This window comes from Herpailurus yagouaroundi, unplaced genomic scaffold (genome assembly GCF_014898765.1).
Source record: "Herpailurus yagouaroundi ecotype Mexico unplaced genomic scaffold, PumYag 181, whole genome shotgun sequence".
Classification (NCBI taxonomy): Eukaryota; Metazoa; Chordata; class Mammalia; order Carnivora; family Felidae; genus Herpailurus; species Herpailurus yagouaroundi.
Window position 1 is genome coordinate 20,799,756 of NW_024412412.1, and position 17,459 is coordinate 20,817,214.

At 40.9% G+C, this 17,459-nt stretch overlaps 1 protein-coding gene across 2 annotated transcripts in view; it reads left to right on the top strand.

The window, feature by feature from the left end:
• The window catches only part of MTMR7 (myotubularin related protein 7), a 125,811-nt gene that overhangs the window by 19,289 nt on the left and 89,063 nt on the right, over window positions 1-17,459 (top strand). Inside the window, exon 1 of one of the 2 annotated variants that reach the window (XM_040490074.1) lies at window positions 151-286. The exons of the other annotated variant lie outside the window; for it this stretch is intronic. Coding sequence (XP_040346008.1) covers window positions 263-286 — 24 coding nt within the window. The 5' untranslated portion in view covers window positions 151-262. Of the gene's footprint in view, window positions 1-150; window positions 287-17,459 lie in introns of those variants that run through there. 2 annotated transcript variants of the gene reach the window in all.

Sequence of the window (17,459 nt, forward strand, 5' to 3'; positions counted from 1 at the left end):
AAAAAAAAAAAAAAAAAAAAAAAAAAAAAAAAAAAAAAAACCAACAGCAGCCAAAGCTAGGCCTGTAAGGCAGCAAGAGAAAGCACAGCCCCCCAACGACCGCCTCGCGCCGGCACCGCCGCACCTGGAGGCGGAGCCAAGCCCCGCGGCCCGCCTGCTCCCGCGCGCGAAGCCCCCTCCCCGCGTCCTTCCCGCCGCGCTGCAGACGCGCGCAGGTGCGTGAGGCCGCACCCGCCCCGGACCCTGTGGAAGTGGGCCCGCCATGGAGCACATCCGCACGCCCAAGGTTGGTGGCACGGGCGCGGGCGGAAGGGGGAGAGCGGGAGCTGGAGGAGGGATGCTGAGCGGGAGGGAGGCCCGGCTTTCCTGCGGGGCGCTGGCCGAGCCAGCAGCGCGAGCGAGGAAGGAGGCAGCGCTCCAGCATCTCCCGGTTCGCTGTGAGGCTGGGCTTTCTCTTGCTGCCTTACAGGCCTAGCTTTGGCTGCTGCTGGATCTAACCTCTTGTCCTTGAGAGTGCGCATTGCACATAGGGGTGGACGGGAGGGAACCCCGGTTGTCGGTTGAGTAATGGGGCTGCTGATCCGCTGATAAACGCTCCCTTCTAGCCTGGCACTAGGTTGCTGCTGCTCCCCACCCCTTTCGCGCGCCCCCAAATTTTCTCCTGCCTGCTCTGGGCCGTTGAAAGAGAAACAAGCCTTCCTGAGGACAGGTGCCAGCAAACGAGTTCTGTGCAGGTGGATTGAAGGCACTCTGGAAGCTTGTTGAATCTAAGCGTTCAGACCCACCCAGCTCGCCCTTCCGCTTCCCCATCCTCAGGCTATCAGCTGCAGTGGACTTTACACGGAGCAGATGATCCGTATTCGCTGTGGGGGGAATGTTACTACCGGTCCTTCCATCTTCTTGCCTTTTCCGCCAGTTTGGTTCCTTGAGGAGAAGGGTGCAGCTTACAGATTCGTCCACCGGTGTGTTTGAAACAGCGCCAGCTTTTGCCACTCAACAAAAGCGCCTCGTCCCTGGCCATTCCAGATAAATAACCCTGGAATCGTTGACCGCTGCACCAAACTTTCCCACTTGTAGTTGCACTACTAATATAATTTAGGGTGAAGACGATGATCGACTTTCCCGTCTGATGAAAACTCTAAACTAGTGAAAGAATATATTTCACAAGCTAGTTGGCTATCTCTCGTTACCACCACCACAGCGTCCTTGGATTTCCAGGATGATCTCACCCCAAAATCTAGGCCCTTGACAGAGTTAAGGCAAAGCTAGGTCTGTGTGGTCAGAACTTAGGCAGCCCCAGGGATCCCACTCATTCCGCCCCCCCCCCGCCCCCCGCCCCGCAAAGGGGTGAGGGAGGGGTGGGCATAGCTTTGTTACAAGTCCAATAAGAAGAATTCATTCCTAAATTCTAGGATGGTTTTTAAGTACCTCTTTGTAGAAGCAGCTTTATGATGATCTCATGTCAGTAGAAGAATAAATCTTTTTTAGTTTGCTAGATAGTGTCCGTTCCAATAGTAAATTTAAGTTGTATTGATTTTGCACTGTGGAATTAAATTGTTGCTTGACTATTGGGAACTTGGAAACATAGAAGAGAGTGCCATAAACCACAAGGTTGGTGGCTCAAAGCTTTCAGGATTTAAGTGGTGCTAAATAATTTATTCCGGAATGACCAATTTAACTCATGGAGTCCTTCTCTCCTTGCCAAGGGCATCTTTTCTTTGTCATGATGAAGGGGGCCCTGTATAAAAATGATGTCTGATGTGAATATCAAGAGTGATAGAGTGACATGGTACTTGAGACCATGAATTTGAGGAGTAAAGGCCTTTTCTAATCTATATTCAAGCTGTGTCCAAAGCCATGTGTGTAAACCTGAGCAGCAAGCGATATTCTACTTATTCTTAAAACTGGTGCTCATAACCACTTCTAAGCAGTGCAGTGCCTTAAACCAAAAGTCCCCTTCTGTCAGGAAATGGGAAAAAAATGGGGGGGGGGGAAACGGAGAATTGTCTGAAATGTCATTGGACTGAGGTCATTGACATTTAGGATAGTGCAGGTGGAAAAAATTAAATACAGAGATTGGGTGGATCAGGTTCGTTTACTCATTCATTTCATTTCACAAGCACTTGAGAACCTTTCATGTGTGAGGCTGAAGCGTCAGGGAGCGCGAAGCATCAGGGAACTCCTGTTTGGACGGGGAGGCATTTGCACATCTGGACAGAGATATATACAAGAGATAGTGGCAGGGAGAGGATGGACGGAGGATCAGCTCTACCGTAAGGGGTGAGGGAAGCCTTCTTAAAGGAGAGTGGAGTCTTTCTCTCTTTGTTTTTGGGAAGGAGAGAGAGAACGTGTACAAGCAGGGGAGGGGCAGAGAGAGAGGGGGACCGAGGATCTGAAGCGGGCTCTGTCCTGACAGCAGAGAGCTCAATGTGGGACTGGGACTCACGCCATGAGATCATGACCGAAGCCAAAGTTGGATGCTCAACTGACTGAGCCACCCAGGCGCCCTGAGAAGAGCGGAGTCTTAACATGTAAGGAGTCAAGGAGGACCAGGGGCACTTGAAACAGCTGTCAAGCAATTGTGTCAGTGTGATGTGTTGTAAGATATCGTTACAACCTCAAAGAAGCTGAAACCTTCGGAGTGATGAAGACGAAAACGATGAAATGGTTCCTTAACAGCATCTCTTTTTCCATTTTGCATTTTTAAGCGCCGAACTGATTTTCACAGTATAAATGAAAAATAATAGGACAAGACTACTTACAGAGTATGTGTTTGAAAGTCTATAACTAGTGATAGTTATATTCATCTTATTACTTGCTTCTGGTATGCTCTGGGAGAGCTGAATAGGTAGATTGCCTTAGATTTCATGATTCATGTTTTGAGCTATAAGGATATAAGGATATTCACAAATTTAGTGTATCTGGCCCACGGTGGGTTTTGAAGCGATATTTACCAGGTAGGTAGCAGGTTTTTATTTTAAGAGGAAAAGAAATACACGCATGTGTATACATGTGTGTATATACATGTACAGTTGCTTTGCTACTACAATGAAAGTCATTCATTTTTTATAAACTGTATGATACCCATCACAGCCCCTGTGTTCTGCTTCAGTCTCTGGAGTGCAGTTTATGGAGACAGATGTACATGAATAATCTGGAATACTTTGCACATATTTCTTTCTGTGTGTGTGTGTGCGTGTTTAACTGAAGCCTTTAACAGAGCATATGTTAAGCAGGGTGTTTCTCTCCCACAATGGTTCCTTTGTAGAAAAAAAAAATGTTTCAAGGACAAGCAAATTTGCAGGTGGGTCAAAGTGTGGACACCAAACCTTGTCTGTACTCATCACAGTGAACTTCTGGGTTTCTACTTCACTGTCTGGACTTCTTCACCACTCTCAGAGCTTGCTAGTAAGAAAATATCCTGCAAGAAACTTAGGGATAATTTGGGTTCAGTTCTATGAAGAGGCTTCAGGAATCCTGGACATAGCTTGAAGTGTTTTGTAGGATTTCGTTTGGTATTGGATTGAAGCCACTGTGTCTAGAATCCTGGCTAAGTAATCTCTAATTTTTATGCTTTTGTCTTTCTGGAAGACATTTTTTTTCCACATCAGTAGATTTTAGGTGTAAAATAAAATATGTGATGACCTCCCAAACTGCAAAACTGACCCTGAAAATGTCTTCTCTTTCCACCACATTTCCCTAGTTTGAACCATTACTGGAACGGCTTTCTAACTGGTCTCTAACTGTCCTGTTTGCTCTTCTCTATCTCCTTCTCCACAGAGGAAGCCTGGTGATGCTTTTATGGCACAAATTAATCATGTTACTTACCCACTGAAATTCTTGGGTAGCTTCCCTTTGTACCCAGTATATAAAGGGAGAATCCTCAGAGTGGCTGGTAAGGTCCTTTGTAGACTGATCCCTAGTAACTTCCCCAGCCTCATTCTGTGATAGTCACTTTCTTATTCACTACCCTACAGTCACAACCAACCTTAGTGGGTTTTTCAAATGTGAGCTCTTTTCTGCCTCGGGACTTTTGCACTGCTATTCTGTCTGGGGGATACACTTAAAAAAAAAAACATTTATTTATTTTTGAGAGACAGATAAAGGCAGAGTACGAGCAGGGGAGGAGCAGAGAGAGAGGGAGACACAGAATTCGAAGCAGGCTCCAGGCTCCGAGCTGTCAGCACAGAGCCTGACACAGGGCTCAAACTCCCAAACTGTGAGATCATGACCTGAACCGAACTTGGATGCTCAACTGACCGAGCCACCCAGGCGCCCCTGGGAGGATACACTTTTTAAATTAAAAAAAAAATTTTTATTTCAGAGAAAGAGGTTGGAAAGAGAAAGAGTGAGTGCATACACACATCATTGGTAGAGGGGCAGAGGGAGTGAGAGAGAATCTCAAGCAGGCTCCGTGCTTACTGTGGAGCCCGATGCAGGGCTCAATCCCACGACCCTGGGATCATGACCTGAGCTGAAATCAAGAGTCCTCACGAGACCCTCAACTGACTGAGCTACCCAGGTGCCCCTAGGGGATACTCTTATTCTTACTCTTCACCTGGGTAGAACTCATCTTTCTTTTTTTTTAAGTTTATTTATTTATTTCGGGAGGGGGAGAGAGAATCCCAAGCAGTCTCTGTGCTGTCCTCACAGAGCCCGATGTGGAGTATGATCCCACAAACCGTGAGATCATGAGCTGAGCCAAATCCAAGAGTTGGATGCTTAACTGACTGAGCCCCCCAGGTTCCCTTAAAACTCATCTTTCTAGTTTCAGGCTAAATAGAATGTCCTCAGGGAGGTTGTTGCCCAGTACCTTCTCGAAGTCAGGCTTGCTTGTTAGAGTGTATAACCAAACACAGTATTTTACCTTATGCTCCCTGTTTTTAAGTTGTAGGTTTATTTGAGTGATTGTTTAAAATTTTTTTTTTCAACGTTTATTTATTTTTGGGACAGAGAGAGACAGAGCATGAACGGGGGAGGGGCAGAGAGAGAGGGAGACACAGAATTGGAAACAGGCTCCAGGCTCTGAGCCATCAGCCCAGAGCCTGACGCGGGGCTCGAACTCACAGACCGCGAGATCGTGACCTGGCTGAAGTCGGACGCTTAACCGACTGCGCCACCCAGGCGCCCCTGAGTGATTGTTTAATGTCAAGCTCCTCTAGACATTGTTTCATGTCTGGACTAGGAGCCCCATGAAGGTGAGGATCATGTCTTGTTCACCCCTGGATCCACGGCACCTAACACAGTTCCTGGCACCAGTTAAGCACACAGTAAATAAATTGATAACTGAATAATAGGAGGAGTGAGTAACTTTTGGTTTCAGCTCTTCAGTTTTTAGTGTTTGCTTTAGTGATCCAGGCCTCGTGGGTTGTACCCATGACCAGGTACAGTATTAGATGTAATAGTGTTTAGTACTTGTAGATGTCGGTATATTGTTATACACACTCACACACACATATATATACACACATATAAATGATAGTATTTTTTGATTATATGTAGTTTTAATGAGAGAATCCAAATAACATGAAATTCACCATTTCAGTCATTTAAAATTTTTTTTTTAGTCTTTATTTATTTTTGAGAGAAAGAGCACAAGCAGGAGAGGAACAGAGAGAGAAGGAGACAAAAAAATCTGAAGCAGGCTCCAGGCTCTGAACAGTGAGCACAGAACCCGATGCGGGGCTTGAACTCACGAACTGTGAGATCATGACCTGAAGTCAAGTGCTTAACCGGCTGAACCACTTAGGGCCCCACCATTTCAGTCATTTTATTTTATTTAAAAAAAATTTTTTTTCAACGTTTTTTATTTATTTTGGGGACAGAGAGAGACAGAGCATGAACGGGGGAGGGGCAGAGAGAGAGGGAGACACAGAATCGGAAACAGGCTCCAGGCTCCGAGCCATCAGCCCAGAGCCTGACGCGGGGCTCGAACTCACGGACCGCGAGATCGTGACCTGGCTGAAGTCGGACGCTCAACCGGCTGCGCCACCCAGGCGCCCCAGTCATTTTAAAGTGTACAAATGTTTGTCACTGCATTTACAATATTGTGCAACTATCACCGTTACCTAATTCAGAGCACTTTCATCATCCCCAAAAGAAACCGAGCGCCTGTAGGTATTTAGTCGTTAGTCCCCCAAGCCAACCACTAATCTACTTTTTGTCTCTATTAGGTTTGCTTATTCTGCATTGCATATAAATGGGGTAAATATAAGACGTGGCCTTTTGTGACTTCTTTCACTTAGCATAATTTTTTCCTATGTTCATTCAAGTCATAGCATGTTATTGATACTTCATTACCTTTTATTGCAGAATAATATTCCATTATGTGGATATACCACATGCTGTTTATCCAGTCTCCAACTTACGGGCATTTGTTTCTGCTTTGTTGATTATTATGAATAGTGCTGCTATGAACATTCCTATACTTTTTTTTTGTATATGAAAATAAGTTTTTTAAAAAAAATTGGGTATTGTTGACTCACAACGTTGCATTAGTTTCAGGTGTACAGCTTAGTGATTTCACTAGTTTATACGTTATGGTAATGTGTATTGGCAAGTGTAGCTCCCATCTGTCCTGTAACTGCTCTTGCAGTATCATTGACTGTATTCTTTCTGCTCTGCTTTTAATCCCATGACTTGCTTATTCCATAACTAGAGGCCTGAATCTCCCTCTGCCCTTTACCCATTTTGCCCAACCCCTCACCTCCTGAAAATAAGTTTTTAATTCTCTTGAGTGTATCTCTAGAAGTAGAAATACTGGGTCATAGAGTAATTCTATATTACTTTTTGAGGAAATTATGTTTACATCTTATGTATTCCTCTCCTGTGATTCCAACAATACAGAATGAACTTCAATAGTAAACAGAACCTAGATACTTTGGAAACCGTTGTTTAGACAGTGCAAATAGATAGGTTTACATCAAAAAAGAATATAGATTTTAATTGTTACACATTTAAACAGTTTCTTAGAGAAACAACATCGTGAGCATGAAATTATATTTCTATCATTCCAATTCCAATTTGTGATAGTTTACCCTTTTTACATAGTTAAACTGTGCTTTTTCTCTCTTACTGAACTTTTTGCCCAGTGTTATCTTAGTGCATATATCTTATAATCAGAACTCACTCACCTACATATTGTTTTAATGAATGTGTATTACTCATTTGACTATAGCTTGCCTAACCTGTTTCCACTGTTAAGGATTTTAAGCCCTTATGAAAATCCCTGGTTTAATTTTCTTTATAGTGCCCAGAATAGAATGTCTTACAGTAGGAACAATCCTATAAGGGTATTACATGATACCTTTCAGTATGTGAAAGATTCTTATATGGCCCAGCGTTTAGGCAAATTCTTTATAGTTTCAGCAGAAACAAAGGGTAGAGATGGCAGAAGAGAAGGTCTTGCTGGATATAGAGAAGTTGTTTCCCACAATTATTCCTGTTTGTACAGAAGAAATTAGTTCATCTCTTCAAGGAAAAGAGGGATCTATACAAAGGACTCTTGGCAGTGAAGATACAGAGATATTTCAGGCATCTGGGAAGAGAATCCTGTTTTTTGGTTTTTTTTTAAATTATTGAAGTATAGTTGACATACAGCATTATCAGTTTCAAGCGTGTAACATACTGATCCAACATTTATATACATTATGAAGTGATTACCATGATACGGCTAGTCACCATCTGTCACCCTACAAATTATTACAATGTTATTGACTGTTCCCTATACTGTACTTTATATCCCTGTGAATTTTGGTACCTGGAAGTTTGTACCTCTTAATCTGCTTCACCTACTTTGCCCATCCACCTTTCTTCCCCTCTGGCCACCACTCATAATTGTGAGTATGTTTGGGTATGTTTATGCTTTGTTTTATTTGTTTGATTTTTAAGATTCCACATATAAGTGAAATCGTATGGTGTTTGTTTTTCTTTGTCTGATTTGTTTCACTTAGCAAAATACCATACTTCTGGGTCCATCCATGTAGTCACAAATGGCAAGACTTCATTCATTTTTATGACTGGGTGATATTCCACTGTATAAATATACCAAATATTCTTTATCCGTTCATCTATTGATGGATTCTCAGATTGCTTCCATATCTTAGTCATTGTAAATAATACTGTAATGAACAGAGGGACACATCTGTCTTTTGGGATTGGCATTTTTATTTCCTTTGGGTAAATATGCAGTGGTGGAATTACTGGGTAATATGGTAATTCTATCTTTAATTTTTAAAAAAAAATTTAACATTTACTTATTTGGGGGGAGGGAAGGCAGAGAGAGCGGGAGACACAGAATCTGAAACAGCCTCCAAGCTCTAAGCTGTCAGCCCATAGCCTGAATTGTGAGATCATGACCTGAGCTGAAGTTGGACGCTTAACCAACTGAGCCAGCCAGGTGCCCCCTCGTTTAATTTTTTTTTTAATTTTATTTTTTAATTTACATCCAAATTAGTTAGCATATAGTGCAACAATGATTTCAGGAGTGGATTTCCTTAGTGCCCCTTACCCATTTAGCCCATCCCCCATCCCACAACCCCTCCAGGAACCGTCTGTTTGTTCTCCATATTTAAGAGTCTCCTATGTTTTGTCCCCCTCGCTGTTTTTATATTATTTTTGTTTCCCTTCCTTGTGTTCATCTGTTTTGTCTCTTAAAGTCCTTATATGAGTGAAGTCATATGATATTTGTCTTTCTCTGACTAATTTCGCTTAGCATAATACCCTCCAGTTCTATCCACGTAGTTGCAAATGGCAAGATTTCATTCTTTTTGATTGCCAAGTAATACTCCTTTGTATATATATACCACCTCTTTTTTATCCATTCATCCATCGATGGACATTTGGGCTCTTTCCATACTTTGGCTATTGTTGATAGTGCTGCTATAAACATGGGGGTGCATGTGTCCCTTTGAAACAGCACATCTGTATCCCTTAGATAAATACCTAGTAGTGCAATTGCTGGGTCATAGGGTAGTTCTATTTTTAATTTTTTGAGGAACCTCCATACTGTTTTCCAGAGTGGCTGCACCAGCTTGCATTCCCACCAACAATGCAAAAGAGATCCTCTTTCTCTGCATCCTTGCCAACATCTGTTGTTGTGTGAGTTGTTAATGTTAGCCATTCTGACAGGTGTAAGGTAGTATCTCATTGTAGTTTTGATTTGTATTTCCCTGACGATGAGTGATGTGGAGCATTTTTTCATGTGTCAGTTGGCCATCTGGATGTCTTCTTTGGAGAAGTGTCTATTCATGTCTTTTGCCCATTACTTCACTGGATGATTTGTTTTTTTGGGTGTTGAATTTGATAAGTTCTTCATAGATTTTGGATGCTAACCCTTTATCTGATATGTCATCTGCAAATATCTTCTCCCATTCTGTCGGTTGCCTTTTAGTTTTGCTGATTGTTTCCTTCTCTGTGCAGAAGCTTTTTATTTTGATGAGGTCCCAGTAGTTCATTTTTGCTTTTGTTTCCCTTGCCTCTGCAGACATGTTGAGTAAGAAGTTGCTGCAGGCAAGATCAGAGAGGTTTTTGCCTGCTTTTGTCTCAAGGATTTTGATAGCTTCCTGTCTTACTTTGAGGTCTTTCATCCATTTTGAGTTTATTTTTGTGTATGGTGTAAGAAAGTGGTCTAGGTTCATTCTTCTGCATGTCCCTGTCCAGTTTTCCCAGCACCATTTGCTAAAGAGACTGTATTTCATTGGATATTCTTTCCTGCTTTGTCCAAGATTACTTGGCCATACGTTTGTGGGTCCATTTCTGGGTTCTCTGTTCAGTTCCATTGATCTGAGTGTCTTCTTGTGCCAGTACCATACTGTCTTGATGATTACAGCTTTGTAGTATAGCTTGAAGTCCAGGATTGTGATGCCTCCTGCTTTGGTTTTCTTTTTCAGGATTGCTTTGGCTATTCGGGGTCTTTTCTGGTTCCATACAAATTTTAGGATTATTTATTCTAGCTCTGTGAAGAATGCTGGTATTATTTTGATAGGGATCCCTAGTTTAATTTTTTGAAGATCCTCATTTTCCATAGTGCCTACACCAGTTTACATTCCCACAGACAGTACATGAGGGTTTCCATTTCTGCACATTCTTGCCAACATTTGTCATTTCTTGTCTCTTTTTTTTTTTTATATTAGCCACTCTGACAGGTTTGGGGTGATCTCTCATTGTGGTATTGATTATCCTTTCCCTGATAATTAGTGATGTTGAGCATCTTTTCATGTGTCTGTTGGCCATTTGTATGTCTTCTTTGGAAAATGTCTGTTCAGGTCCTCTGCCCATTTTTTAATTGGATTGTTGTGGGGTTTTTTAATGTCAAGTTGAATGAGTTCTGTATATATTTTGTGTATTAGTCCCTTATCAGATATATCATTTGCAAATATCTTCTCCCATTTAGTAGGTGGCCTTTTTGTTTTGTTGATGGTTTCCTTTCCTGTGAAAAAGCTTTTAAGTTTGGTGTAGTCCTATTTATTTTTTATTTTTTTATCCTTTTCTGTGGAGATCCAAAAAATATTTCTTAGATGGGTCATTGACTTTACTGCCTGTATTATACTTTATGAATTTTATGTTTTCAGATCTTATATTGAAGTCTTTAATCCATATTGAGTTTATTTTAGTATATGATGTAAGAAAGTGGTCCAGTTTCTTGCATATATGTGTGGGTTTATTTCTGGACACTGTTCTGTTCCATTGATCTGTGTGTCTGTTTTAGTGCCATTACCATACTGCTTTGATTACTGTATGTTTGTTGGTTAGTTTGAAATCTGGGAGCATGCTAGCTCTAGTTTTGTTCTTAAGATTCCTTTGGGTATTTGGGATCTGTTGTGGTTTCATAGAAATTTTAGGTTTACTTATTCTAGTTCTGTGAGAAATGCCATTGGTATTTCAATAGGGATTGCATTGAATCTGTAGATTGCTTTAGGTGATATGGACATTTTAATAATATTGATTCTTCTTGTCTATGAGCACAGTAACACTTTCCATTTATTTGTGTTGTCTTCAGTTTCTTTCATCCATGCCTTCTCATTTTCAGAGCGTAGGTTTTAAAAAAAAATTTTAATGTTCATTTATTTTTGAGAGAGAGAGAGAGAGCGAGCGAGCATGATTGGGGGAGGGGCAGAGAGAGAGGGAGACCCAGAATCTGAAGCAGGCTCCAGGCTCCAAGCTGTCAGCACAGAGCCTGATGCTGGGCTCAAACTCACAAACCTTGAGATCATGACCTGAGCCGAAGTTGGATGCTTACAACTGACTGACAGGTGCCCCCAGAGCGTAGGTTCTTAAACGCCTTGGTTATATTTATTCCTAGGTATACATCCTTTTTGATGGAATTATAAATGGGATTGTTTACTTAATTTCTCTTTCTGATACTTTGTTGCTAGTGTAAAGATTTATTAGCAACAGAATAATTTCTGGGTATTAAATTTTGTATTCTGCAAATTTACTGATTAGTTCTAATAGTTTTTTTGTTGGGGTCTTTAGAGTTTTCTATATTATGTCATATGCAAATAGTGACACTTTTATTTCCTCCTTACCAACTTGGATGCCTCATTTCTTTAGCTTGTGTGATTGCTGTGGTCACTTGTTCCTGATCTTTGGAGAAAAGCTTTCAGCTTTTCACTGTTGAGTGGGTTTGTTACATATGGTGTTTGTTATGTTGAGGAATGTTCTCTCTATACCCACTTTGTTGAGAGTTTTTATCATAAATGGATGTTGAATTTTGCCAAATGTTTTTTGTTTTTGCATCTACTGAGATGATCATATGATTTTAATCCTTCTTTTTGTTAATGTAGTATATCACATTGATTTGTGCATATTGAACCATTCTTTCAGAATCCCATTTGATTTTGGTATATGATCCTTTTAATGTATTGTTGACTTTGGTGGTAATATTTTTTGAGGATTTTTGTGTTTGTGTTCATCAGGAATATTGGCCTGTAATTTTATTTTTTTTGTAGTGTCTTTGTCTGGATTTGTATCAGGGTAATGCTGGTCTCACAGACTGAATTTGGAAGTGTTTCTTTCTGTTGTATTTGTTTGGGACTAGTTTGAAAAGGACAGGTGTTACCTCTCCTTTAATATTTGTTAGAATTAACTTGTAAGTCCATATGGACTTTTCTTTATTGGGGTTTTTTTATTACCTATTCAGTTAAAAATTTTTTAAGTGTTTATTTTTGAGAGAGAGAGCATGCATGGTCTTCTAGTTCCAGCATGTGAATGGGGGAGGGGTGGGGGGGGTGTGGCAAAGGATCCAACGCTGGCTTAGTGCTGACAGCAGAGAATCCAGTGCAGGGCTTGAATGGGGGAACCGTGAGATCATGACCAGAACTCAGGTCGGAAGCTTAACGGACTGAGCCACCCAGGTGCGCCTACCTATTCAATTTTATACTAATATTTGGTCAGATTTTCTTTTTCTTCCTGATTTAGTTTGGAAGATTGTGTGCTTCTAGGAATTTATCCATTTCTTTTACTTTCATCCATTTTTTTTCTATGTCCAATTTGTTGGCATATAATTGTTCATGGTGGCCTCGTGTAATCCTTGGTATTTCTATGGTGTCAGTTATAGCTTCTCTTTCATTTCTGATTTCATTTATTTGGGCCCTCTCCGTATTTTTCTTCTTCAATCCGGCTGAAGGTTTTTCAGTTTTGTTATCTTTTTAAAGAACCAGCTCTTAGTTTTGTTGATCTTTTCTATTGTTTTTAAAGTCTGTGTTTCATTTATTTCCCTTCTCATTTTTATTACTTCCTTCCTTTTACTAACTTTGGGCTTTTTCTTTTTATAGTCCATTGGGTGGAAGTTAGATTGCTTATTTGAGACTTTTCTTATTTCTCGAGGTAGGCCTGTATCACTATCAACTTCCGTCTTAGAAATGCTTTTGCTGCATCTCATAGATTTTGGACCATTGTTTTTCCATTCTCATTTGTCTCAAGGTATTTCTGGATTTCCTCTTTGATTTCGTTGACTCAGTGGTTGTTCAGTAGTAGCGTGTTGTTTGGCCTCTATGTATTTGTGGGTTTTTTTTCTAGTTTTTTTTTCTTATAATTAATTTCTAGGTTCATATTGCTGTGGTTGGGAAAAAATGCTTGATTTCAGTCTTCTTAAATTTATTTATTAATTAATTTATTTTAATGTTTATTTTTGAGAGAGAGAGAGAGAGAGAGAGAGAGCGGAGGAGGGTTGAAGAGAGAGGGAGACACAGAATCCGAAGCAGGCTCCAGGCTCTGAGCTGTCAGCACAGAGGCCAACTGGGGGCTCAAACCCTTGAACTGTGAGATCAGGACCTGAGTGGAAGTTGGATGCTCAACCGACTGAGCCACCCAGGTGCCCTCAGTCTTTTTAAGTTTACTGACAGTTGTTTTGTGGTCTAACATGGGATATGTTCTAGAGAATGTTACATGTGCACTTCAAAGGAATGTGTATTTTGGGGTGCCTGGGTGGCGCAGTCAGTTAAGCGTCCGACTTCAACCAGGTCACGATCTCACGGTCTGGAGTTCGAGCCCCGCGTCGGGCTCTGGGCTGATGGCTCAGAGCCTGGAGCCTGTTTCCGATTCTGTGTCTCCCTCTCTCTCTGCCCCTCGCCTGTTCATGCTCTGTCTCTCTCTGTCCCAAAAATAAATAAACGTTGAAAAAAAAAAAAAGGAATGTGTATTTTGCTGTGTTTGAATGGTATATTTTGTATATATAAATCCATCTTGTCAATTATATCATTTACGGACTCTGTTTCCTCATTGTTTTTCTCTCTGGTTGATCTATCCATTGATGTAAGATCAAGTGTTAAAGCCTACAATATTTTTGTATTGCTGTCACTTTCTCCCTCCATATCTGTTACTATTTGCTTTACATATGTAGGCGGTTCTTTGTTGGGTGCATAGATATTTGGAATTGTTAAATCCTCTTGTTGGAGGGATCCCTTTATCATTTTGTAATGCCCTTCTTTGTCTTTTGTTACAGTCTTTGTTTTTAAGTCTGTTTTGTCTCATTCAAGTATTGCTACTCAGGTTTCTTTTCATTCCATTTGCATAGGATGTCTTTTTCCATCCATTCACTTTCAATCTGTGTGTGTCTTTAGGTCTGAAGGGAGTCTCTTGGAGACAGCATATATATGTGTCTTGTTTTTTTTTTAATCCATTCAGCCAGTCTGTGTCTTTTGTTGGAGCATTTAGTCCATTTACATTTAACAAATAGTAAGTATTATTATTTTCTAAATGTTTATTTATTTACTTTGAGGGAGAGAGTGCGTGTGCACATGTGAACCAGGGAGGGTCAGAGGGAGAGGGAGAGAGAATCCCAAGCAGGGTCCACACTGTCAGCGCAGACCCTTACCTGGGGCTTGAACTCATGAACCATGAGATCATGACCTGAGTTGAAATCAAGAGTTGGATGCTCAATCAACTGAGCCATCTGGGCACCCTACATTTAAAATAATTATTGAGGGGCACCTGGGTGGCTCAGTTGGTTAAGTGTCCAACTCTTGGTTTCAGCTTGGGTCATGATCTCATGGCTTGTGGGTTCATGCCCCACATTGGGCTCTGTGCTGACAGCGCAAGAACCTGTATGGAATTCTCTCTCTCTCCCTCTCTCTCTCTCTCTCTCTCTCTCTCTCTCTGCCCCTCCCTGCTCATGCTCTCTCTCAAAATAAATAAATAAACATTTAAAAAATTAAAGATAATTATTGATAGGTATGTGTTGATTGCTATTTTTTAGCTATTTTCTGGTGGGTTTTGTAGTTCTCCTTTGTTCTAGAATCATGTTTGAATTTCCTCTAAGCCAAGTGACCAACTACCCCAATCATACTCCTTATGCAAGGAATTCACTGTGTCCCTTGGCAGTCCATAATGAACATGGACAGCTCTAATCATTAAGAAGTTGTCTTTATATTTAGGAAAAATCTGTTTCACTTCAGTTTTTAGTAATTAGGTTGAGCTCTGTCCCTTGGGATATTGCCCAGTACTTCAACCCGCCTTCCAGAAAATGGCCCTTCAGGTATTTCATTTGATGCTATCTCCCTAATGCTTCCCTCCTACCTAAGTAGTTAGCTTAGCACCACCTATCCTGGCAACCAACCAGTGGCTTCATTTACATCCCTTTACCATCTTGGTTACTTTACTCAGTGCTTTACAAACATATGATTATTTCAGGTTTTGTTAAATTGGGAGAGAGTAAAATTTAATAACTATTTTTATACATTTTTTAAAAGCTTATTTATTTTGAGAGAAACAGAGCGTGAGCAGGAGAGAGGCAGAGAAAGACAAGCGAGAGTGAATCCCAAGCAGGCTTCAAGCTCAGCACAGAGACTGATGCGGGCTAGATCTCACAACCATGAGACTGTGACCTGAGCCGAAATCAAGAGTTAGATGCTTAACCAACTGAGCCACCAAGGCGTCTCTAATGACTATTTTTAAATTGTGTATACCATAGGGCCACATCTCAGTGGCCTTTCAGTAAACGGACTGGAAGAGAACCCTTAAGGTAACTCTACACATTGTGCTGTGAAGTCAAGCCTGCCCTGCCTTTTCCTTGAATGATACTCTTACCCTCCTCTTTGTTGAATATAGTCTCATTGGATTTGGTTTATTGCTTAATCCCTTACTCTGTCTTTTGGTCCTGATACACTTCCGCTGTTCTTCTCAGTTTGGTACCACTGGCGTTTTAACAAGCTCACTCTGTTAGCTCATCCATGCTCTCATCGAGAAAAAACCAGATTAGGTGGATGTGACTTCCTCGTAACTAAAGCCAGTTTCCCCCCATCTCCCAGGATCTCAATCCCAATAGCAGATTAACTTGCTCTTTCAGTTTGGTGCCATCTACCATTTGAGAAACTTGTCCTTCATCACTTCTAATAGCTTATCAAAGAACAATGAAGTAGTCTGTGATGATGACTGAGTGAATCCACAGTGTTCCTGCTGATGGATGGTTTCCTTTTCTAGGTTCATACAAAATTCCATTAAAGAAGCAATTTTAGAGTCTTGCTTTGAATTTATGTCAAACTCACCAACTTATAACTACAGAATTCCATCTGCCCCATTTGAAAATGGTGATCTGATTTGCAAGTGTTCTCTGTGACAGAGATCGATAGAGTCATGAGAAGCTTCTTTCTCTGGGTCATTCACTAGCATGATACCGTCAGCACTGAATGTTATCTCTTCTTTCGTTTTCGTTTAACAAATAATTTTCAGGTTATAAAAGTATTACTTTTGATTCTATATTAGAATCAATATTAGAATTGACCTAGAGATTAACCACTGTTAAAATTTGAGTGTATTTCCTCCTGCCAGTTTTTCCTTTGCATGAATTCTCAACTTTTTTGTTTGTGTAGAAATTAAGGATCACCCAGTTCAATTTTGTAGTATGCTTCTTTTACTATATTTTACAGTGTATCAGAGAACATAAGAATCCATATTCAATCATTCAGTGTTTATACATAAATGCAAGTACCTACTAGGTAGCTTTCTAATTAGAGGGATGCAGACTGTGTGTGCATGTGTATGTGTGTGTGTGATGGAGAAAATTAGATCAAGAAAAATAGTGAAGGGGGAGAGGGTTGTTAGTTTGAGTGAGTTAGGATTGTTATTTTATATATGATAGTAACATGGCCTTCCTGATAAAATGAGATCAGAACAGAGAGCTAAGAAAGCAAGGAAGGAAGCCATCTACATGTGTAAGGAAAGCAGAGGGAACATTCTGGTGCAAAGGTCCTGAAGTAGGACTATGCTTGGAATCTTCAATGCATAGCAGAGAGACAGCATAGTCAAAGGCACGGGAGTGGGGTAGTGGGAGATGAGGGTTGATGAGGAGCAATGCAGTGAATGTGCAGACCCTTACTCTGGGTGTGAGAAGATCCAAGGAAAGGATCCGAGCTTTGACTTCCATTTAGCAGGGCTCGGGCATAAGTAAAGTGGGCGGAGGTGGGAGGGTAAGCGAAGATGGCAAGAGGGGACTGGGGTGGGGGGGCAGCAGTGGAGTGAGAATAAACTGGGTATAATAATTTAAGAGTCCCGTGGTGAGGATTTACTGATGGAGTAGACCAGAGAGCAGAGGAAAAGAGGAGGCGAGGATAATACCAAGGCTGTTGGCCCCGGCACTAAAAACATGGATTGCCGAGATCGGAAGAGGTACAGGAGGAAAACTGGAGATAGCGTGAGAGGGAATCCAGAGGTCAGCTGTGGACATGTTGAGTTTGAGAGTTCTGGGAGGCACACAGAGCATTTCCATACTAAAACCCAGGTACTCCCTTCAAAAACTACAGAATGACAACACAAGAGTGACATACTTTTTATAGGTATTTTATACTTTTTATACTTTCTTTTTTACTGTATATATTTTATAAAGGTCTCAAAATCTTTATGAAAGTAATCTGATGAAATGAATTCAGTCATTATATACACATTCTGAACTTTTTCTCATAAAGCGTATGTTTGTGTGTTAGGTCTTAGCTCCCTCTGGATTTCATTGTTTTTTTTAAGAA